Genomic DNA, 20,950 nt, shown 5'->3' with positions numbered 1-20,950 from the left:
TTGTTGTCATAACTTCCAAGACGGAACTTCGATTAGCAAGTGGAGTTATAAGGCTCAGCTCCAAACGGCTGTATCCAAATGGTATGGTCCAAAAAAGTGTAACAAAAAAATGTATGTGACAATATGACTGCAACAGCATGATCAAAGTCCCATCTGGGTTTTAAAAGTGTCTCCTTCGACTGCACAACAGCTGGTCCTTGACCTATGACTGTAAATGAGGCTGAAATTATGGCCATAGGTTAGGCTGGTTATTAAGAGGGACAACAAACGATCACACCATATTTTGCAACGTTTTTCTTAAGGTGGGCATTAAGTGAATCACTGCAGTCATAAAAGAAATACATTAAGGGAATATGGTAAATATAACCAAATCCATGTCGGCAAGGGGTGATTTTTGCTGGAAACCAAATTAAATGTTCATTTCCAGCAAAAATGTAAATCGTGATCAAGTACATGAGTTGTTATAAACGGCCGTAAATGTGTGTTAGTTGCCAAGTGCCCAAAATGTGATTTCACAAGGGGGGGAGGATCTGAATCTGGGTTGGGAGTAGCCTTGGGGAAGTAACTTTGAATGGTTGCTAAGCAACGGTTTGTAAGTTGAGGACTGTGCGTATTCTTGGCTTTTTAAAAAATCAGTCCTTGGAGGCACTGTTGGAAAAAAAACACGGAACGATTCCTCCAAATCCCAAGGGGAAGAGGGATAGTATATCTATCGAGTTGGCTGAGGAATATTGGGAGTTGAAACCCGCACATCTTAAAGTCAACCAGGTGGAGAAACTTTGCCTTAGAACAGGAGTGTCCAAACGTGGGAACTTTAAGACTTGTGGACTTCAACTCCCAGAATTCCCCAGCCAGCCTGGCTGGCTGGGGAATTCTGGGAGTTGAAGTCCACAAGTCTAAAAGTTCCCACGTTTGGACACCCCTGCCTTAGAATAATAAGCATTTTACTTTCAGCAAATGAAATGCTGTAAACACATAAACAGGCTCAATTAAGGCTCGGTCGGTTTGCTTAAAATTGCCGATTTACTCACCTCTACAATATCATCATCAAACAATAGCCAGAAGCCATGACTTTTCACAATGGTGATATAGTGTCCACGGTTAGGGCCACTGGAAGGAAGGAAGGAAGGAGGGAGGGAGGGAATAAGGGAGGAAGGAAGGAAGGAAGGAAGGAGGGAGGGAAGAAAGGAGGGAGGGAGGGAAGAAGGAAGGAAGAAAGAAAGGAAGGAGGGAAGGAGGAAGGAAGGGGGGAGGGAGGGAAGAATGGAGGAAGGAAGAAAGGAGGGAAGAAAGGAGGAAGGGAGGGAAGAAGGAAGGAGGGAGGGAAGAAGGGAGGGAGGAAGGAAGGAAGGAAGAAAGGAGGAGGGAGGGAGGGAAGAAGGGAGGAAAGAAGGAAGAAAGGAAGGAAGGAGGAAGGAAGGGGGGAGGGAAGAAGGGAGGGAGGAAGGAAGGAAGGAAGGAAGAAGGGAGGAGGGAGGGAGGGAAGAAGGGAGGGAAGAAGGAAGGAAGGAAGGTCGGAAGGAAGGAGGGAGGGAAGAAGGAAGGAAGGAAGGAGGAAGGAAAGAAAAAAAAACCACAAATTAAAATTAAAAGACCAGAATCCTAGAGAATTTTCTAAAAGCGAAAGTAATGGAAGTAACATTCGTGTTGACCTCTTCTTCTTCCTAGAAGCGAAGGGTGACACTGAATCCTTTTCTCGCTGTTTCTTTCACACACAAATGGGGAGCTCTGCAGGTGAACTTTCTCCACACCAGCCTCCATGCTCAGTTGGCACCACCAGTGTGCCCATGGCAAGTGAGCCAGAAAGGGAAGCCACAGGAAGGGAGGCTGTTGCGAGAGGCTGTTTGTTTGTGTCTGTGTGCGCACTTGCTCCTTCAAGGCAACCTTGAGGTCTGGCATCTACCTGGACAAACCTCTGTGGTTTTCTTGGCAACATGTTTGAAAGTGGCTTCCCAGGGTCTTCTTCCTAGGGCTGAGAGAGAGTCCCCGGTCCAAAGTTACCCAATTAGCTATTTTTCTTTTATATCTAAGAGGAATATAAAATCACATCAGCCTCCATGTTCAGCTGGCACTCATGGCCTCCTCCTGCTTGCTGCCTTAAGCACTGCACCAAAGTTCCTCTCCAGACCATTTAGAGCAACCTTTTGGACCTCAGGGAGCATTAAATTCATAATCCCACAGACACGAATATGATCTGCCTAATGACTGGCTGGCTGGGCGTGGCAAGGTGGTCATGTGACTAGCTGCGTGTGGCAAACATGTTGTCACTCATGTCGAGGGGTGCCTTGCCAGACTCTACTTGCCACTCCTTGCCTGCCTACCTGGGCTCCTTAGGGCCCCAGCAGGAAGCAGTTGCTGGAGCTAAGCAGCCACCACGAGAAAGAGTTGGCAAAACTGCTCAGTTCAAATTGGATCTGACCGAGAAGGAGGCTCGGCAGAAGTACCTCACTGAGGACTGCGAGCATAGGCTTTCCAAGCAGAGGGAAGACCTGCGGGAGTGCAAGGCCAGGTACCGGCTCATGGAGGCTCAGTGGGCTGAGTTGGTCATCCAGTTCCAGGCCATGATGCAGTCCCACTGGAAAAAGGCCCTCCGGCTCTTGGCCACCAGCGACTCTTCCCTCCAGCCTTCGCCCAAAGCCCCCCACTAGGAGGTTGAAGCAGACCCCAAGTTGGAATTTCTTCCCCACTCCGACCCATAAAAAAAGACCCAGAAGGAGGAAACTCTCTGTAGCAACACAAACATTCATTTGTGGGGCCGTAGTTTGAGGAGCCCTGATTTACTGCAATATAAAAAAATGCAAATAATTTTTCTATGGACCACCAAAACTTTCTCGCAGACCAACAGTTGGTGACTGCTGATTTAGAGTTACTTATTTCTCCTCTTGCTGCCATCTTGCCAGTATAAGCTCAAGAGAGCTCTTCCTCACGCCTCTCTCTTCCTCCGTCTCTACTTATGGGCTCCACGGAGTAAACGCATAGATCTTTCAAATACTTTTGAAGCGGATGTTTAGGCAACAGGGATGGGGGAATGTTAGAAACAGACGGGGATTCGTTTTTCTTTGGGTCTTCCTAGGACTAAAATCCTACCAAACAGCCCCCTGAATGTATTAAACAGATGCAAGCAGTGTAAACTAAGGATCTTTGGCAAGAAGCAACGTTTTTCAAGGGTCTGGACAAAAGAGCACCAAAACAGCTTCAGGACTGCTTGACCAGGTTGAGTGGAGTAAGGGTGTGTGTGTGTGTGTGTGTGTGTGTGTGTTGGACAGCCCAGTCTCAGTAGGCTACAGAAAAATAAAACAAAAACAAATGGCTCTTTAAACATTATATCTAACATCTAGTCTCCAGTGCGAAGGAATGTTTTTATGTAGCACATTCAGCTGCCCCTTTTAAAACAGTGCGCTTAGCCAAAGCTGTGGGGCCAGCTTCCTCCCATCTACCCTCCTGGGCAACCATGTGCAAACAGATCCAAATAATGTTTGTTATTCTTGTTTTCTGTCCACTGAACCAGCCTTGGCTTTGGAGAATCTGTCTTCTTGCCCCTGTAGCTCTTCGCCATCATCACTTGGTGTCAGAGTTCTTTAAGCAAGTGGCATAGAAAAGTGCACAATGAATAAATAAAACAAATGTCTTTGTTATGGTCTGTCGGCCACCGGCCCCTCCAGCAGCCTAATCAGAGGAAGAGGAGGAGGTGTGGGAGTCTGGGTCAGCACCAAGGCAACCTGGGAGCTCCGAGGGGGAAGAGGGAATGGAGCTGGCAGAAAGAGAGAGACAGAGGCGGAGCCTGGGCCGTCCGTCAGCCCTCAGATGGAGAGTCAACAGCCGCTAGGTCTGGAGGTGGCTGATGAGCAAGAGGAGGAACAGCTGGGCCCAGTGCCTGACACGCAGATGCGCAGAAGGCAGAGGAGAGGAGAGCAGTGGAAATCTATGGGCTGATCCTTGGGACGGAAGAGCCACCGCTGCTAGCGAAGCCCCACCCTAGCTCTGGGGATAAAAGGCAGGGGGCGGACATGAATAGATATGGCAGACAACTATTCATCTCCCTGCCGGTCCGAATTGTTAGCCTGTGGTGAGAGAGAAACTGTCAGGCCTGCAGCCATCTTTTCTTTGGGATCTTTGGCCTGCCACACTTTCTATTATTCTACTATGATATTTTCTATTGTGGGAAAATGGGAGGGGGGGATTGTACGGAGTTAGATGCTATGTAGCCATAACACAATTCTTTCTAGAAAGCCAAGGTCATCCTTTGTCTTTGCACCTCTGCACCTGACCGGAACTGGATGGGTGGAACTGCCAGCATGGCAGTGGGAGATTGGACCATGGGATGGGCTTGTGGGTATGGAGGGGCAAGATCTTGAACTTTCAACTGGGTGGGGAAAACCAGGAAGCTTTCAGATTCGGGTTTTCCCAGATGTGCCAACATGGCTCTCTTCATAAATTGGAACTTTGAGGAATACTTTGCCTTGGACTCTGATTTAATTTTGGATGCTATTTGGAACCCTGGGGCTCCTAATTAAAGGACTCTTTGAGTTCATTTCAGAGGGTTTGCTGTGCTTGGGGAGCTGGGTCAGAGCAGTATTCCTCAGATTCTCATTATTTCTATCCACTGTTTGCTTACCACAGGGGTGTCCAAACTTGGGAACTTTAAGACTTGTGGACTTCAACTCCCAGAATTCCCCAGCCAGCATAGCTGGCTGGGGAATTCTGGGAGTTGAAGTCCACAAGTCTTAAAGTTCCCAAGTTTGGACACCCCTGGCTTACCACCAAGGTTGCCTGCAGGGAGAGGGGAGAAAAAAATTTCAAGGTTCCCTCCCAGTGTTGATTGACCATGTCATGCTGGCTGGATTTCTTTCTTTCTGACCTTTTTAAAAAGACCATTTAAAATGAACAACCACAACAACAACAAAAACCTCTTCACTAAAAAAAAAAAAGACATTTGAATCTCTGTTTTTGCTGGGGGCTGAATCATCTCTTTGCACTTATTTGCACTGACAGGGCCAATGACGAGAGTCAGATCAAGGGCAGCAACTTCACATGCTGGACCTGTGACTGTTTCTCACCTGGCCCATTGTTGGTGAGAGGAATCTCGGGATTTAACAACACAGAAAATGCCCTGGTTTGACTTCCCTCCCGTTGTTTAGACAGCAGTGAGTTTTCTCTGTCTTCAGGCATCCCTTCATCAACCTAACTTGGACTCTGAATACAATGAACAGCTGCCACTGTAGGAAGTTAGCACCCACCCCCTCTCCTAGAAGAATGAAATATCCTAGGAAATATTGAAAAGGCAGAATATTACGTTTCCCTGGATAAGAAATGGAGAAACATGTTTTTAGGCAGGAAACAGACCTTCGTCAATGGGCCATTAAAATGCCTGAGCGAGTCTATTCTACATAACAAAGATGTGCAGAAATCAGAGGAGAGGAGAGCAGTGGAAATCTATGGGCTGATCCTTGGGACGGAAGAGCCACCACTGCTAGCGAAGCCCCACCCTAGGTTCTAGGATGATGGGATTAAGCTCCAGGATGATGGGATTAAGGCATGATAGTATTAGCCTTTACCCATCTCACCACAGGGCACCTGGGAAGAAGCAATGCTCAACCCAACTTGCACTCAAAACAGCCTAGAGAGTTGCCCCTGTATGGCCCCATGGGAGTCTGACAACCAATCAGAATGCATTTCTTACACAGGAACAGGAAACAGAGAGGTGGGGCCGAACAGAGGGTATAAAAAAACTCAGGAACTCTCATCAAGCGCCTTCTTTGTCTTCTTCACCCAACATCTGGAAGCATGTGATTTCCCCCTTTTCTGTTCGGGAGCTCAAGCCATGTCATCCTGTCCACCATTAAAATCATCTTTCCAAGCAGCCTCCATGTTTCCAGTGTCTTTGTCCCCACTTGGAGCTGAACCCAGAAGGACATTTCTTCCAACACCACGATGGAAATGGTAAGAAAGCTACCTGTATCCAGATCAACTATTATCGTAAGCATCTTATTTTTTATTTCAATGGAATGTTCTGCCACTTCATAACTCATTCATCTTTCAGCCCCCAGCTTGTATACACAGGACCCTTATTTTCTAACCAGGGCTCTTAATGAATTTGAATGTCCACCGTCTCAATCCCAGCATTAAAGACACTGAACCCCTGAACCCCACATCAGCCAATGAAGAAAAATGTGTCATCCGTAGAAAAACCAGGCGTTTTGAACTGAGAACCAGAACTGTGCCTATATAGCTCGGAAATAGCTATCTTCCTTCGTTTGTTAGGATGAGACCAGAATATCTAGTCCAATGTTTTGCATGTAAGCAACCAACCAACCAACATTTGTCTGAATTTAAAAACACAGCACAAAATGAGTGTTATCTTACCCAGGCTATTTGTCTCCAGCACTGTTCTAACCAAGGCTTCCCCAGCAGCACGAAGCCGAGTCCTCGTCCCGACAAACCCCTTTCATTTAATTTACATTGAATTCCTCTCCAGCAAAGTCCAGGCCCAAAGTCTTTCAAGATAGTTCACAATTACTGGCCTTTATCAGGCTTGGAGAGTGGCCAGATCACTATCTTTTAGACTCCGCAATACTTGGCAAGAATGCAGGAATGAATTAATTGTCTCCTGCAAACTCCACTCCCCTGGCGCTCCCTCTTTTATTTCCTCTGGGAGGGGCCATTCACCATCCACCTGTGGCCTTACTCCCAAGTCGACCCCTGTTCTTTAGCTGTTTCCTTCGTCTGGCCACTCTGCGCATGCTCACACTGGGAACAGGCTCCAGCTGCTTGTCTGCCTCACTGATGCCTGACTCCGAAGGCAGCTGATAACTATCAGATGGCCCTGGCCCCCTCTCTGCCTCTGACGCAGAGCCCTCGTCAGAGCCTTCCTCAGACTCCAGGACTGGCCCATCTTCCTCCCCAACCTCTTCACTGTCTGAATCTGCTGCCGGTTCCGCTGACAGACCACAACAAGCACAGGAGAGAGAAAATATCCCTTTCCTTCCTTCTCACTAAGTCAATCTGTGGTCCTTTAAAAGATAAGATCTCCCTGACAGCTGCTATCAGCTGAGCTGTGCTCCTGCGCTAGGCAGCAGGCTCCATTTGAAGCTTTCACGATGGGACAGATTGCCCAACTGTGGGGAATGTGGAAAAGGGACCAGTTAGTTTTCTAAGATAGGTCATTTCCACACCTGAATATTTTATGGATGCATGGGAGCAGTGCTCAGGTTACACAAGATACATTTAGTGTGACCTTGTGTTTATGCAGAGAAGCGAAAGCTGTCAGCCAAATTCTCCTCATACACAAACATGTTGTGCAGTTGCTAGAGTACACACAAAATTAGTTAGGCAAAAATCTGTATACTGACAGATGATGAAAAAGAGAAGAGACCTTTTCATTTGTTTCGTTCTCACTAAAATGCAGATGGGAATTTTTTTGGGGGGAAAGATCAATACAGAAGCCTTATTTCTTCCTTCTAAAAATCTGAGTAGGCTGATTGCCTTTTCTGTCTCGCTTTCAACACAACCAATCTGTCTCCTGCAATAATTATTGAGTCTGTCATCTGCACCTCCATAACTGTCTGGTTTGGCTCTGCAACCCAACAAGACAGAGACAGACTTCAGAGGATAATCAGAACTGCAGAAAAACAATGGCTGCCAATCTGCCTTCCATTGAGGGACCTGTATACTGCATGAGTCCAAAAGAGGGCTGTGAAAATATCTACAGACCCCTCACATCCTGGACATAAATTGTTTCCACTTCTACCCTCCAAATGATGCTATAGGGCACTGCACATCAGAACAACTAGACACAAGGACAGTTTTTCCCTGAATGCCATCACTCTGCTTAACAACTAATTCCCACAATAATGTCAATAATTTACTACGACTGTATTACTATCATTCTTCTCTTCCTTCCTAGTACCTATCTCTCCCCACTTATGACTATAACCATGTTGCTTGTATCTTTACAATTTATACTGCTTTATTTGTTTCCTAGTACAATTTGATTGCTTATTAGTAACCCATGACTATCACTAAGTGTTGTATCTTATGATTCTTGATGAATGTATTTTATTTTTCTTTATGTACCCTGAGAGCTTATGCACCAAAGACAAATTCCTTATGTGTCCAATCACACTTGGCCAATAAAAAATTCTATTCTACTGCTATTCTATCCTATACCATGCTATAATAAATAAATACATAAATTTTAGAACCTCCCAAGGACCATGGAAAGGTATTATCATTTTAACTTTACAAGTTTGCCTACTTATGAATGCCTCAGGTGTACCTGGATAAAAACTCTTTGGTGTAAGAGAAAGGAACCTTATTTTGGCTTCCGGATTGATAGGCACTCCATCAGCTGAGTGAGCAACAGAGAGTTATTCCTTTATTCCTTATGTTGGGTTTAACTTCCTGGCAGTGCAATTTACCTGCCACAGTGAACGACAACAGCCACCAAGTCATACATGCGGTCCAAGTTGATGGCGTCTCCCGATGTATTGAAGAGTCGTAGCTCCAGGGGGAAGACCACTCGGTAGGAGAGCTTGGTGTACCGGTGTAGCTGCTCCATGTACTTGAACCGCTTCAGGTGCAAGGCAAGGATCATTGGAAGCTTCTTCACCCTCATCCTACAAAGTCAAAAGACCCAGATTGTTGGGGGAAATATGCTGACTCTTCTTCTGACCGAGGCTTCCCAAGAGCAGGAAGCAAACTCCTTGCTCCAACAAAAAAACCCTTTTATTAATTTGCTGTGACTTCTGCTCATTTACATCCAGCAAAGTCTTTCAAGGGAGGATTTACAGTCACAGACCTTCGTCTGCCAACTCTGTGCATGCACATGCTGGGAACAGGCTCCAGCTGTTCATCTGCCTCACTGATGTCTGACTCTGAAGGCAGCTGATAAGTGGCATACGGCTCTGGCCCCCCCTCTGCCTCCAACACAGAGTACTCATCAGAGCCTTCCCCAGGCTCCAGGACTGGCCCATGTTCCTCCCCAACCTCCTCACTGTCCGGATCCGGCACCCTACAACAACTCTATAAATACCTTAGAGAGTGCTATAAAGCACTTCGAAGTGGTATATAAGTCTAAGTGCTATTGCTATTATCTGAAATGTTATTCCAACATAGGTTGAAGAAATCATAGCAAAAATACTGGGTCTTCAGCAAGGACCTAGAGCCAAAAAGATTTCAGTCTGCTTTAATTGCTGCTTGAAAATCTTCTTGCAACTTAAGTTGCACAGCGATAAGCAAACCCTTTTTACATACCGTTTCTGAGCCTCCTGTTTGCTGCAGCAAGTCTCACAGTAGTATTTCTGTTCACTACACAACGTTTCGGTGTTGCTGAAGTCTCTGAAAAATGACAGAGGTACCAATTGTTAGATGTCTTTGAATAGCTCAGACATGGCTGTGAATTGTTTATTACATCTGGCTTCAGGGTAGCTTCACACCTGCTGTTGAGTAGGGAATTGATCTTGAGGCACTCATACTGGTGCACACACAAGCAGTAAGCCTGGGGGGCTGTTACACAAATGTCAGTGCAACTCCCTCCTTCCTGCAATTTCTTTACCTGTTCACCTATTTGACAAATACAGACGGCCACCTAATTTAGCCCGGCTTGTAAGGCGTAAAACAGAAACACGGACATAAAAACAGTAAAAAGCCATACAAGATTTTAAAAAACACACAACCTATTAACATTTTCCAAATTTCTTTCTAATCTTTTTCTTTCTTTCTAACTCCTCCCCCCCCTCCCCCCTGCTTTTCCTGGACTTTATTAATGCTTTTGTAGTGTTGCCCCATTGTTTTCCCACTGTCAAACAGTAAAAACCCTAGAGATGACATCATACTTCGAAAAATAGGATATATAACTTTTTTTCTTTTCGTAACCCACTTATCTTTAATGACCATAAAGCAAAAACAATGCCGGCCATTGTGAAAATGTGTTTTACCTTAAACAGTGAGTTATGGAAGTGTTCTGTTCTACATCAACAGAGAGATCAAGAAAATCTTCATCTTTGCTGCTAACCTGCCACAAAAACAAGATTTAATAGCATTTTAAAGCGTTGCAACATTTTTAATTTACCCTCTTCTCATCCTGTCAATACATCAGGAAGGCCTCACTGCATCTTAGAGAAACACTGAGGCAGCCAACTTCCCCAATCCCAATTATTGCCAAATGAATTTCTACAGTCACAGATTTGCATTTCGAATAGAATAACAAAGTTGAAAAGGGACTTTGGAGGTCTTCTAGTCTAACCTCCTGCTCAGGCATTTGTGGTCCAATGCAAAGGTAGCATCTAACCATGGTTCAGATTTTGTAACTATGATTGTGTATTCGACATAACTCTCTAAGGCAGGATTTGCTTTTATAGTTTTATAGTTAGTTGTGAAAACTGTCTGGGTAACCTTTGGGTTATTCTCTTTCAGTCCAATCCACCTCCCTGTGGGGAAAATACAAAGAGGAAATATTATTAAGAATATTTGCCACCTTGTTCCATTTTAAAAAAAGGTGGGATAAAGACGACTCTAGAAAGAGTGCAGAGAAGGGCAACAAAGATGATTAGGGGACTGGAGACTAAAACATATGAAGAACGTTTGCAGGAACTGGGTATGTTTAGCTTAAGAGAAAGAAGGACTAGGGGAGACATGATAGCAGTGTTCCAATATCTCAGGGGTTGCCCCAAAGAAGAGGGAGTCAAACTATTCTCCAAGGCACCTGAGGGTAGAACAAGAAGCAATGGGTGGAAACTAATCAAGGAGAGAAGCAACTTAGAACTGAAATTTCCTGACAGTTAGAACAATTAATCAGTGGAACAGCTTCCCTCCAGAAGTTGTGAATGCCCCAACACTGGAAGTCTTTAAGAAGATTTTGGATAGCCATTTGTCTGGAACGGTATAGGGTTTCCTGCCTAGCAGGTGGTTGGACTAGAAGACCTCCAAGGTCCCTTCCAACTCTGCTATTGTATTGTATTGTATTTATTTTCATCATCATCCATAGAAGTTCACATTTAACTACACTGACCATTTTTTCTTGGGAAAAAGAAAGGACCAACCTGAAAAATCTGAAAGATAGCCATAAGGATTAAAAAAAAAAAGTAAATTTTAAAACACACCCCAAAATCTAGGGCAGGTTTTTAAACTTTTTGACCCAATTAAGTCTTTCCCCAGGACTCCTCAGTTTATGGCCTGTTGCTTAGCAACCATCCAAAGTTACAACAAACTTTCCCAGTGCTGATCATGACCTAGAATTGAATTTGTGATGGCTGACTCCTGCCCTTCCCCCCCCCCCCAAATCCTGTGGCTCGGGGGTGGGTTCTGGCTGCTGCCGGTTTGCTCAGGGACGCACTGCGCATGCGCTTGATGTGCAGTATGTGCGCATGTGCAGTACTAAAAAAATGCTTCTGCGCATGCACAGAAGCAAAGAACAAGATGGGGCGCCTATGGCGCCGCTGAGAGAACCGGTTCTCTCGGTAGTTACTACCTCTCGGTAGTTACAACCTACTCGGCCGAACCGGTAGGAACCCACCTCTGAAGTGGCTGCATTTTGGGCATTTAGTAACCAGCCTACATTTGTGGTGTTTCCAGTTTCCCAGAGTCCCATGACTTTGATTTATGTCATTATTTATTTTTTTGCCAGAAATGGGCATATACTTCTGGTTCCCTGCAAAAATATGCTCATTGTAGCCAATGGATCCAATTAATGACTGCCATGTTAACTGCTTACCGACCGGCATGACATACAACTGTAATTCCAGTCTCAATTATGGTCATAATTTGAGGACTATCTGTAATTTCTTCTCCCCTCCCAAAAAATAACATCCAAACTCTGTTGTTTACAGAAACACAAGTCCCAAACTGGATCTTTGATCCACAAACCAGCAATTATAGGTTGCTCTATTACCCCTGGGGAATGTCCAAATAAACTCCCAGTTTAAGAGCCCCTGGCTCAGAGAACGTCAAACAATTAATTCATTATATTATTAAAGTTTCATACCTGCTACTATTATTCCCCCCAATTCTCACTGAAGACAAATAATTCTAACTTAATTCTGCACCTGACATACTAAAAGGAGGCTTTTAGTAAAATCAGGCAGTTCAAATGAGATTTATTTATTAAAGATATAAGAATCTAAACTACTAACATGATTGATATTATCAAAGACTTTTCTATAATCAATGAAGCACAAACTTACTTCTTTTGGGTATTCTTTGCTTTTCTCATTTATTCAGTGTATATCAACAATAATGTCTTTTTTTCTTGATCTTTTTAAAAAGCAGCTTAAATATCTGGACTCACTTTTCTCATGTAGGGCTCTAATCTTTATTTTGCTAGCATATGAAATCTTTTCTTTTGTATTAGGTTGTACACTACAGGTAGTCCTCAACTTACAACAGTTGAGTTAGTGATTGTTCAAACTTACAACAGGACTGGAAACAGTTGAATCTGAACTACTAACTGTCGAGGGAAATTAGCAGGAGTTAAGCACAGAAAGGAATTCAAGGTGGGCTGGCCTTAGATCTTTTGTGGGTGCGCAGGGATTCATGACTTATGACGTGTTTGACCCCTCTCTTGGGCTCTGCCTGGTCATCTCCTACAGCAGGGGTGTCCAAACTTGAGAACTTTAAGACTTGTGGACTTCAACTCCCAGAATTCCCCAGCCAGCATGGCTGGCTGGGGAATTCTGGGAGTTGAAGTCCACAAGTCTTAAAGTTCCCAAGTTTGGACACCCCTGTCTTACAGCTATGAATAGTAGCTCTCTATGAGTTTGCTCTTCCATCAGATGCCATACCTAGCCTAATATCATAAAAAAACAAGCTCTTTGGATTTTAAACTACACATTTCAGAAATGATTCACAAACTTCAAGCGAATGCAATGCTTTTTTGCAATTCTTAGAGCAACAACAGAGCTGCAAAATATCTGGACCACACTAAAGGACTCCCAAAAGTTAGGTTTCTCTATATCTCTGTGCTGCCATCTAGTGGCTGCCTTAGATTGGTTGTTCTTATTAAAGTGGCCACAATTTTCTCCAGTATGCCCAATGCAAGAAAGGCAACTCTGCTTAAGGTAAACTTAAACAAGTTGACTTCTTAAATTGGTGGCATCATTTTTCATCCAGAAGCCTGAAAGAAGATGCAGCTGCCTCATTCAACAACGGAGGGCTTTCTTTGTGCAAAGATTGAAGTGTGTCTTCCAAGTCACTCCCAGGTGTGCAACGACTTAATCGTTAAACCTTTTCCAAAGTTGTAGATTTGTATATTAAAAGTATGTACACACGTTACATATTTGCATACAAGTATCCCTTGGGCTATGACTGCCTTTCCCCCCAAAAAATAAGACCCAACTGGAAATTAAGCCCTAGCATGATTTTTTCAGGATGCTCATAATGTAAGTCCTACTACCCCTAAAATAAACCACAGTTAAGATCGTCACCCAGACCGATGCATTTAGTACTACTGTATTTTTGGAGTATAAGACGCACCAAGGTTTTAAAGAGGCAAATTAAAAAAAAAAGTTTTTGCACTCTGCAAACCTCCCCAAAACGGCCCATTTTTCATGAAAACGGGCCCATTCCCCCCCCAAAAAAGGGTATGGATAGCCCTTAGGAGGCTTGTAGAGTGCTCCGGGGGGGGGGGCAAAATTGAGCAAAAAATGGCCCACTTTTTATCATTTCTGCTCTCCCCAGCCCCCAGGAGCTCTCTGAAAGCCTTCTACAGGCTCTGCACGGCAATTTTGGTGAAGGGGGTGGGGTTTCTGGAGGCAAAAAATGTTGTATTAAGTGTATAAGATGCACCCAGATTTTCAGCCTCTTTTTTGACTCCGAAAAATACAGCATATTTTCCCCGAAAATAAGACTTAACCAGAAAATAACACATCTTTTTGAGCAAAAAGTAATATAAGATGCAGTCTTATTTTCAGGGAAACATGGTAGTTGTTAAATGGCTCTTCCAAATTAAGATGGCCTTGGAAAGAGGGCTGTACAGTCTATAAAACACTTCTGGCTGTCCCAAAATGTTGCGCTGCCTATTGAATAATTGCTTGGCAACCTGTTCATACTTATCATCATTTGCTGAGCTCCTCGAAATCATGAGATTGTTATCTGCAATCTTCTCAGAGAAGGCTCGCAATCTGGGAGTCCTCCTGGATACGCGGCTTAGTTTAGAAGAACACCTGACGGCCGTGACCAGGGGGGGCTTTTACCAGGTTCGCCTGGTACGCCAGTTGCGCCCCTTCCTGGATCTGGATGCTCTGTGCACAGTCACTCATGCCCTCGTCCTTTCTCGCCTGGACTACTGCAACGCTCTCTACATGGGGCTGCCCTTGAAGAGCACCCGGAGGCTTCAGATGGTCCAGAATGCGGCCGCGCGGGTTATCATGGGGGTACCTAGGTGCTCCCATGTTACACCCCTTTTAGGCAGCCTGCACTGGTTGCCGGTTGTTTTCCGGGTGCGATTCAAGGTATTAATTATGACATTTAAAGTGCTCCATGGTTTAGGCCCAGGGTACCTGCGAGACCACCTACTGCCACCAGTAGCCTCCCACCGTCCAGTACGATCCCACAGAGTTGGCCTTCTCAGGGTGCCGTCGGCCAGACAGTGTCGGCTGGTGACCCCCAGGGGGAGAGCCTTCTCTGTGGGAGTGCCTTCCCTCTGGAATGAGCTGCCCCTGGAGCTTCGCATAATCCCTGACCTCCGGTCCTTCCGACGCGCCTTAAAAAGTTGGCTTTTCCAGCAAGCCGGCCTGGCCTGTTAATTTTATCTCATTTTTTAAATGTATTGTCCTATAAATTGGGTTTGTTTTTTGGATATGTATCTAATTTCTTTTTAAACTTTCGTGATATGTGTTTTTTAATGTTGTACGCCGCCTTGAGTCCTTTGGGAGAAGGGCGGCATATAAATCCAATAAAACAAACAAAACAAACAAACTCTACCGGCTTCCCTAGAACGTTAATGGAGAACCTGGCCATGAAGGTTGCGTGCTGTTGCCACCTGGCAATAGAATCCCCTCTTGTCTCTGGGCACTGGCTGAAGGGAACTGTCACCCTTCTGCCAAGATTTAAGCTCCGTTCCTGCTTCCCACTAGAGGAGTTCCCTTCTGGGCACAAAGGCCTGTACTTCTTCTGCAGGATGCAGAAACAGAGCTCAGGTCCTTAAGATCTGACCTCTGTTTCTGCACTCCACAGGAGTTCCTTTGGGTGCACGGAAGAGTTGAACACCCACTTGCAGAATGGCGCAAGGCAGTCTTTGTAGAAAGGGTGTTTCTCATATTAGCTGGGCATGCTGCAGAAAAATGCAAAGTTAAGTGGACCAATGTATGCACGTTTCTGGGCCCTGTAACAGGTCAAGGTTTTCTGGGCATGGTGGGGTGGGCAGCGGGTCCTGGCTTCCATCACCTGGAGGCATCCATGCATTCTCCTGAATGACCCACACAATTGTCTAACGAGGGCAACAGAGAGAGCCAGGATTGCAGTCATTGAGCAAAGTGGTCTCACATAACAATCATTTCACTCAACAACCAAAATTCTAGTTTCAGTTGTGTCAGAGTATTCATTAACCGGCAGAGACATGGTAACAGGTCAGCCAATGAACTGGCATGGTAACAGGTCAGCCAGTGGGGCTTGTTTGCAAAACAGAAACTTAAGCAAAAGGTCTGGGCGTGGCTTAGCTCTGTGCCCAGCTCTGAAACGAAACTAATCTAGTAGTCTGCTCTGAACTCTGAACTGAAACAATCTCTCCTCTCTCCCACGTTGGAAGAATCTGCTGTTCGTATTGTACATTTATTCATGTGTTGCTATGTATATCAAGAAGTTAATGAAGCCTGCTGAATCAGTTATCTGTGTGTGCTTTCTGGATGTGATTCCTACTGCAAACTCTGCCAAGTTGTGGTCGTAAGTCCAGAAATTCCTGCAGGTGTTTGCATATTAAACGCATGTACATGTGCTCTTTGTACAGATTTGCCTATTTAAATTACGTAAACGTGCCTGCTTTTTGCATAGAGATTTGTATATTAAAATTATGCACCGTGCTCTTTGCATATATAAAGAAACTGGGCTGAGAGATCAGTCCCTTTAAAAAATAATGTTCACAATAAATGGGGACAGATAAATGGCCCCAAACACGCACATAATAAATAAATATTGCCTTTACCAACTAGGACCATCCTCATTTCAATGACTTTATAAAGGTAGAGATTTCTTTGACTAGGCAAGGATTAGCCAGCTGTTTACAGGTAATTCTTGTTTTAATCCTGCCAATGCTTACAGTTTCGCAGTTCAAACATCTCGTTTCATTGGTCAAGGTTCCTTGAAAAATCTCGTGCACCCAGGTGAGCTCCTGTTTGTTGTTCTCTTCTGCTTCGTTCATGTTGCCATTTTTCAGCTTGCCGTTGTGTTTTTCCTGCTTTTTCTCCTCTTGTAGAATGTCGGCAACCGTGTTCAGCAAGTAATTCAAAAATTCGTGAGCGTCCTGCTGCATGTAGTTGTCAAAAAGATCTATTTTAAAAAAAAAGAAAGGATGTTATATTTATTTATTTATTTATTTGTTTGTTTGTTTTTGTAAAAGATGGCTAGAGACGCTCATATTATAGTGCACACAATTCTGGCCTGCTAACAACAATAGGGATAAAGACACAAGTGAAATCAATACAGAAAGAAAAGAATGAAAGCAATCAAGTTAAGAAAAACCATATTGTTGTGGCCCACCAGTGAGGAGGTTGGGGAGGAAGGTGGGCCAGTCCTGGAGTCTGGGGAAGGCTCTGATGAGGGCTCTGTGTTGGAGGCAGAGAGGGGGCCAGAGCCGTCTGACAGCTATCAGGTGCCTTCAGAGTCAGACTGCAGTGAAGCAGACCAACAGCTGGAGCCTGTTCCCAGTGTGCGCATGCATAGAGTTGCTGGATGAAAGGGAACAGCTAAAGAACAGGGGTCGACTTGGGAATAAGGCCACAGGTGGATGGTGAATGGCCCCTCCCAGAGGAAATAAAAGAGGAGCGAAAGGGGAGGGGAGTTTGCAGGAGACAATTAGTTCATTCCTGAATTCTTGCCAAGTATTGCTGCGTCTGAAAGATATTGGCCTGGCCACTCTCCAAGCCTGATAAAGGTCGGTAATTGTGAACTATCTTGAAAGACTGTGGGAGAGGAAAGATTTTGCTGGAGAGGAATTCACTGTAAATTAAATAAAAGAGGTTTATCGGGACCAGGACTTGGCTTTGTGCTGCTGGGGAAGCCTAGGTCAGAACACAGATGCCCAAAACTATACCCATTTATCCTAGGGCCTGTTCCTATGGCTGTGGCGGGCATTGGCAATCAGGATGGTTAGCAAACATGAGGATCCTAACAGCTGTCGCTTCATAGCTGATCATGGATTCTGTACAGGATTCCCTGAGGTCTCATTATCACTCCAGGTGTTGCCTTGGGGGAGGCAACTCCTGGATGAAGGACATTTTTCATACCAGAAGAAAGAAATGCCTTAAGCCACCTTATTGAGTCATGGTAACGCAGTGGTTAGAGTGCGGTAGTGCAGGCTACTTCTGCTGACTGCCGGCTGCCTGCAATTTGACAGTTCGAATCTCACCAGGTTCAACGTTGACTCGGCCTTCCATCCTTCCGAGGTGGGGTAAAATGAGGACCCAGATTGTTGGGGGCAAATATGCTGACTCTGTAAACTGCTTAGAGAGGGATGTAAAGCACTGTAAAACAGTGTATAAGTCTAAGTGCTTTTGCTATTAGGCAGGCAGTTTAAGACATTTTTTCATCTGGTATGAAAAATGTCCTTTGCCCAGGAGTTATGGGTGACCTTATGCATGTCGAACATGGATTTCTTTTTGCTAAGATTTGTCCCAACAGGGATCTCCAAATAGAGAAGATCTCGCATAATTTGTGGCTCAGTTCTTTTTTTAAAAAAAAAATCCGAACTATATGTTATATAGCAAAGAAGACTGTGACCAGAGGTGGTATTCTACCAGTTCAGACCGGTTTGCCCGAATCGGTGGCGGAAATCGTGGAGGGCTCTGCCCACCCTCCCCGGCTCTATTGCACCCCATTTGGGGCCTTTTTCCGCCCAATGTGCACGCATGGAAGGCTGAGGGCCTGCACAGAGGTAGCACCTGAGAGCTTGCGCACGCGCTCGCATTTGCAAACTGGTAGGGAAGGTATACCACCACTGACTGGGACCTTGCATGCCACCCAAGGAGCGACAGTGCAAAATTCTCTCTGTTAACTCAAAGGGCATCGGGGAAGAAGGGCCCCAAAAATGGGAAAGCACAAACTGCAGCTCCTTGAGCTGCCCTTGAATTTCTCACTCCCCTTGGCCTAGCCTGGAGCACACATTCAAGGCCCATCAAAGTAGGCTATACAAAGTCAATAGAGAAGGATTAGTAGCATATCGGGGCTCCAGGCTGCTAATGCTGAGCCAGCTTGGTGTGGTGGTGAAGGCATCGTTAGAAACCAGGAGACCGTGAGCTCTAGATCCACTTTAGGCACAAAACTGGGTGACTTTAACTCAATCACAATCAAGCCTTGGGTAGTCATCAGGCTTCAACAAAACCCATTTGTAGAACACAACAACTGGGCTGCAAAAAGACAGACAACTGCTGTATGGCAGGAAAGAGGAAACTCTGTGGCGTCTACTAGTAAGCATCCAGATTTTTGCAGCTCATATATGCTAAGGAGTGGTGCGGTGACCTAGAGGTGGAGCTCTCGCCTCACAATCAAGAGGCTGTGAGTTCGATCCTAGGTAGAGGCTGATATTTCTCTCTCTGGGCACATTGAGAATATATCTGCTGCAAAAACTCTGCATCGGTGACAGGAAGGGCATCTGGCCACTCAGCTCCATTCAGTTGCCCCGACTTCACCCCGCAAGGGATTACGGGGTCATTAAACAACAAATATATGGTATACGTAAAGGATGTGGCATATATCAGACTGCACCCTGAAAAAGTAATACGGGTAGGTCCAGAGGTGGGTTTCACATAATTCTACCACCGGTTCACCGCACACCGAAAATGTGAGCATTTGCGTGATTCTTCCACGCATGCGCTTTGCGTGCGCACATGGCTTGCTCACATGCGTGCAGCTTAGGAAAGGTGGCTAAATAGGACGGCATAGTGCCGTAGCAGGTGAGTTGCCGGCAGGTTGCCACTACCGGTTTGCCTGAACCTGTCCGAACCGGCTGAATACCATTACTAGGTGGGTCCATTCATCATTGTCTTGAATAGCTGGGATCTACACCTACCATTCTCCTTCCGTAGCCTTGAGATGAATTTTTTGGGAGGAATCACCCCAACTTTCTTCTTCTGCGTAGCAATGCTGTGGAAAAGATCTGCCAGGCACGTCAAGAGGTTTTCTTTTTTTTTCTGCTGGGCCTTATACGCCAGCACATTTTCCCGAAACGGCCGGCAGAAGTACAGAGCTTGCAGGACAGAGTTGCAGTAACACGTGTTTCCAAACTGCAGACAAGAGTAGAGATAAGCAACGGATGAAAACAACAACAACAACAACAGCTAATGCAACGTCTGGTTATCAACCAAAATTGCTCTTTATTGTCCTACCACTGCTCATCATTACTCAAGCAACCAATCAAGGAATGAATGACGATCACAGGTGTCTTAAATTGCCATCCAATTTGGCATTAAATGGCAATTAAGTTTGATTTGGCAATCGAATGGCAGTTCAGTTGCTCTCTGTTTCGATTCCAAGGGGATCTTAATGAATCAGTAAATGACCTCACTGTCCTTTCAGACCTTCACATTATGTCCGTGGAGATTCTCGGTCATCCAGGGCATGGTTCTCCCAAAGGTGCTTTTTTTTCAAGAGGACTTTCTTGTTTTTTTTCTCTGAAGACGTTTCACTTCTCAGGCAAGAAGCTTCTTCAGCTCTGATTGGATGGTGGGGAATGGAAGAATTTATACTCCTTGCAGACAGCTGGTTCATTTGCATCCTTTTAGAGGGTGGTTGAGGCCGCTTGGAGGTTTGTCTGTGTCCTCAGGGTCACCTGAGCAGTGCAAAAATTTTCCTTCCATTCCCCACCATCTAGTCAGAGCTGAAGAAGTTTCTTGGATGAGAAGCGAGACATCAAAGAAGATGTTTTTTTCAAAGAAAAATGAGAAAGTCCAATTGCCTCTTTCAAAAAGCACCTTAGAATTAAATACAGTACGTTTTTCGCAAGGGCATGAGAATGCAGCTGCCATGCACATTTACATTCAGACAGATTAAATAGATTAACAGAGTTGGAAGGGACCTTATAGGTCATCTAATCCAACCTCCCGCCTAAGCAGGAGACCTTATACCATTTCAGACAAGTGATAGTCCAGCCTCTTAAAAACCTTCAGTGATGAAGCTCCCACAACTTCCAAAGGAAAGCTGTTCCATTGGTTGATTATTCTCACTGTCAGAAAGTTCCTCCTTATTTCTAGGTTGAATCTCTCCTTGGTCCAGTTTCCATTCATTATTCCTTGTCTGCCCTTCAGGTGCTTTGGAAAATAGCTGAACACTCTTCCTCTCTGTAGCAGCCCCTCAAATATTGGAACACTGCTATCATGTCAGCCTGGTCCTTCTCTTCATTAGAGTAGCCATGCCCAGTTCCTGCAACTGGTCTTCATATGTTTTAGCCTCCAGTCCCCTAATCATCCTGGTTGATCTTCTCTGCACTCTTTCTAGAGTCTCAACACCATTTTTATAGTGTGGTGACCAAAACTGAATGGTGTACTCTAGATGTGGTCTTACTAGGGCTTTATAGAGTGGTATTAGTACCTCACTTGATGTTGCCTGTATCCCTCTGTTAATGCAATTTAGGATTGCATTGGCTTTTTTGGCTGCCGCTGCACACTGTTGGCTCATATTTAGCTGGTTGTCCACTAAGACTCCCTCTCACAGCCACTGGTCTCACCCAGTTTATATGTGTACTTTTTAGTCAAACCCCTTTACAACATTGTAATAGATTCTTCAACTTTCAGGCTGTCCCCCATAACTG

General features: G+C 44.9%; 1 protein-coding gene across 1 annotated transcript in view; it reads right to left on the bottom strand.

Moving 5' to 3' along the window:
• USP46 (ubiquitin specific peptidase 46) overlaps positions 1 to 20,950 on the bottom strand; it is a 45,102-nt gene that overhangs the window by 9,528 nt on the left and 14,624 nt on the right. Inside the window, exons 3-8 of the mRNA XM_081959311.1 lie at positions 19,214 to 19,427; positions 16,247 to 16,476; positions 9,936 to 10,012; positions 9,253 to 9,336; positions 8,418 to 8,615; positions 1,032 to 1,110 (exon numbers count right to left, since the gene is read on the bottom strand). Of these exons, the coding sequence (XP_081815437.1) occupies positions 1,032 to 1,110; positions 8,418 to 8,615; positions 9,253 to 9,336; positions 9,936 to 10,012; positions 16,247 to 16,476; positions 19,214 to 19,427 (882 nt within the window). The remainder of the gene's footprint in view (positions 1 to 1,031; positions 1,111 to 8,417; positions 8,616 to 9,252; positions 9,337 to 9,935; positions 10,013 to 16,246; positions 16,477 to 19,213; positions 19,428 to 20,950) is intronic.

The sequence above is a fragment of the Natrix helvetica genome (assembly GCF_964273705.1).
Source record: "Natrix helvetica genome assembly, chromosome: 7".
In the NCBI taxonomy this organism is placed as follows: Eukaryota; Metazoa; Chordata; class Lepidosauria; order Squamata; family Natricidae; genus Natrix; species Natrix helvetica.
This window is presented reverse-complemented; position numbering and strand designations above follow the sequence as displayed.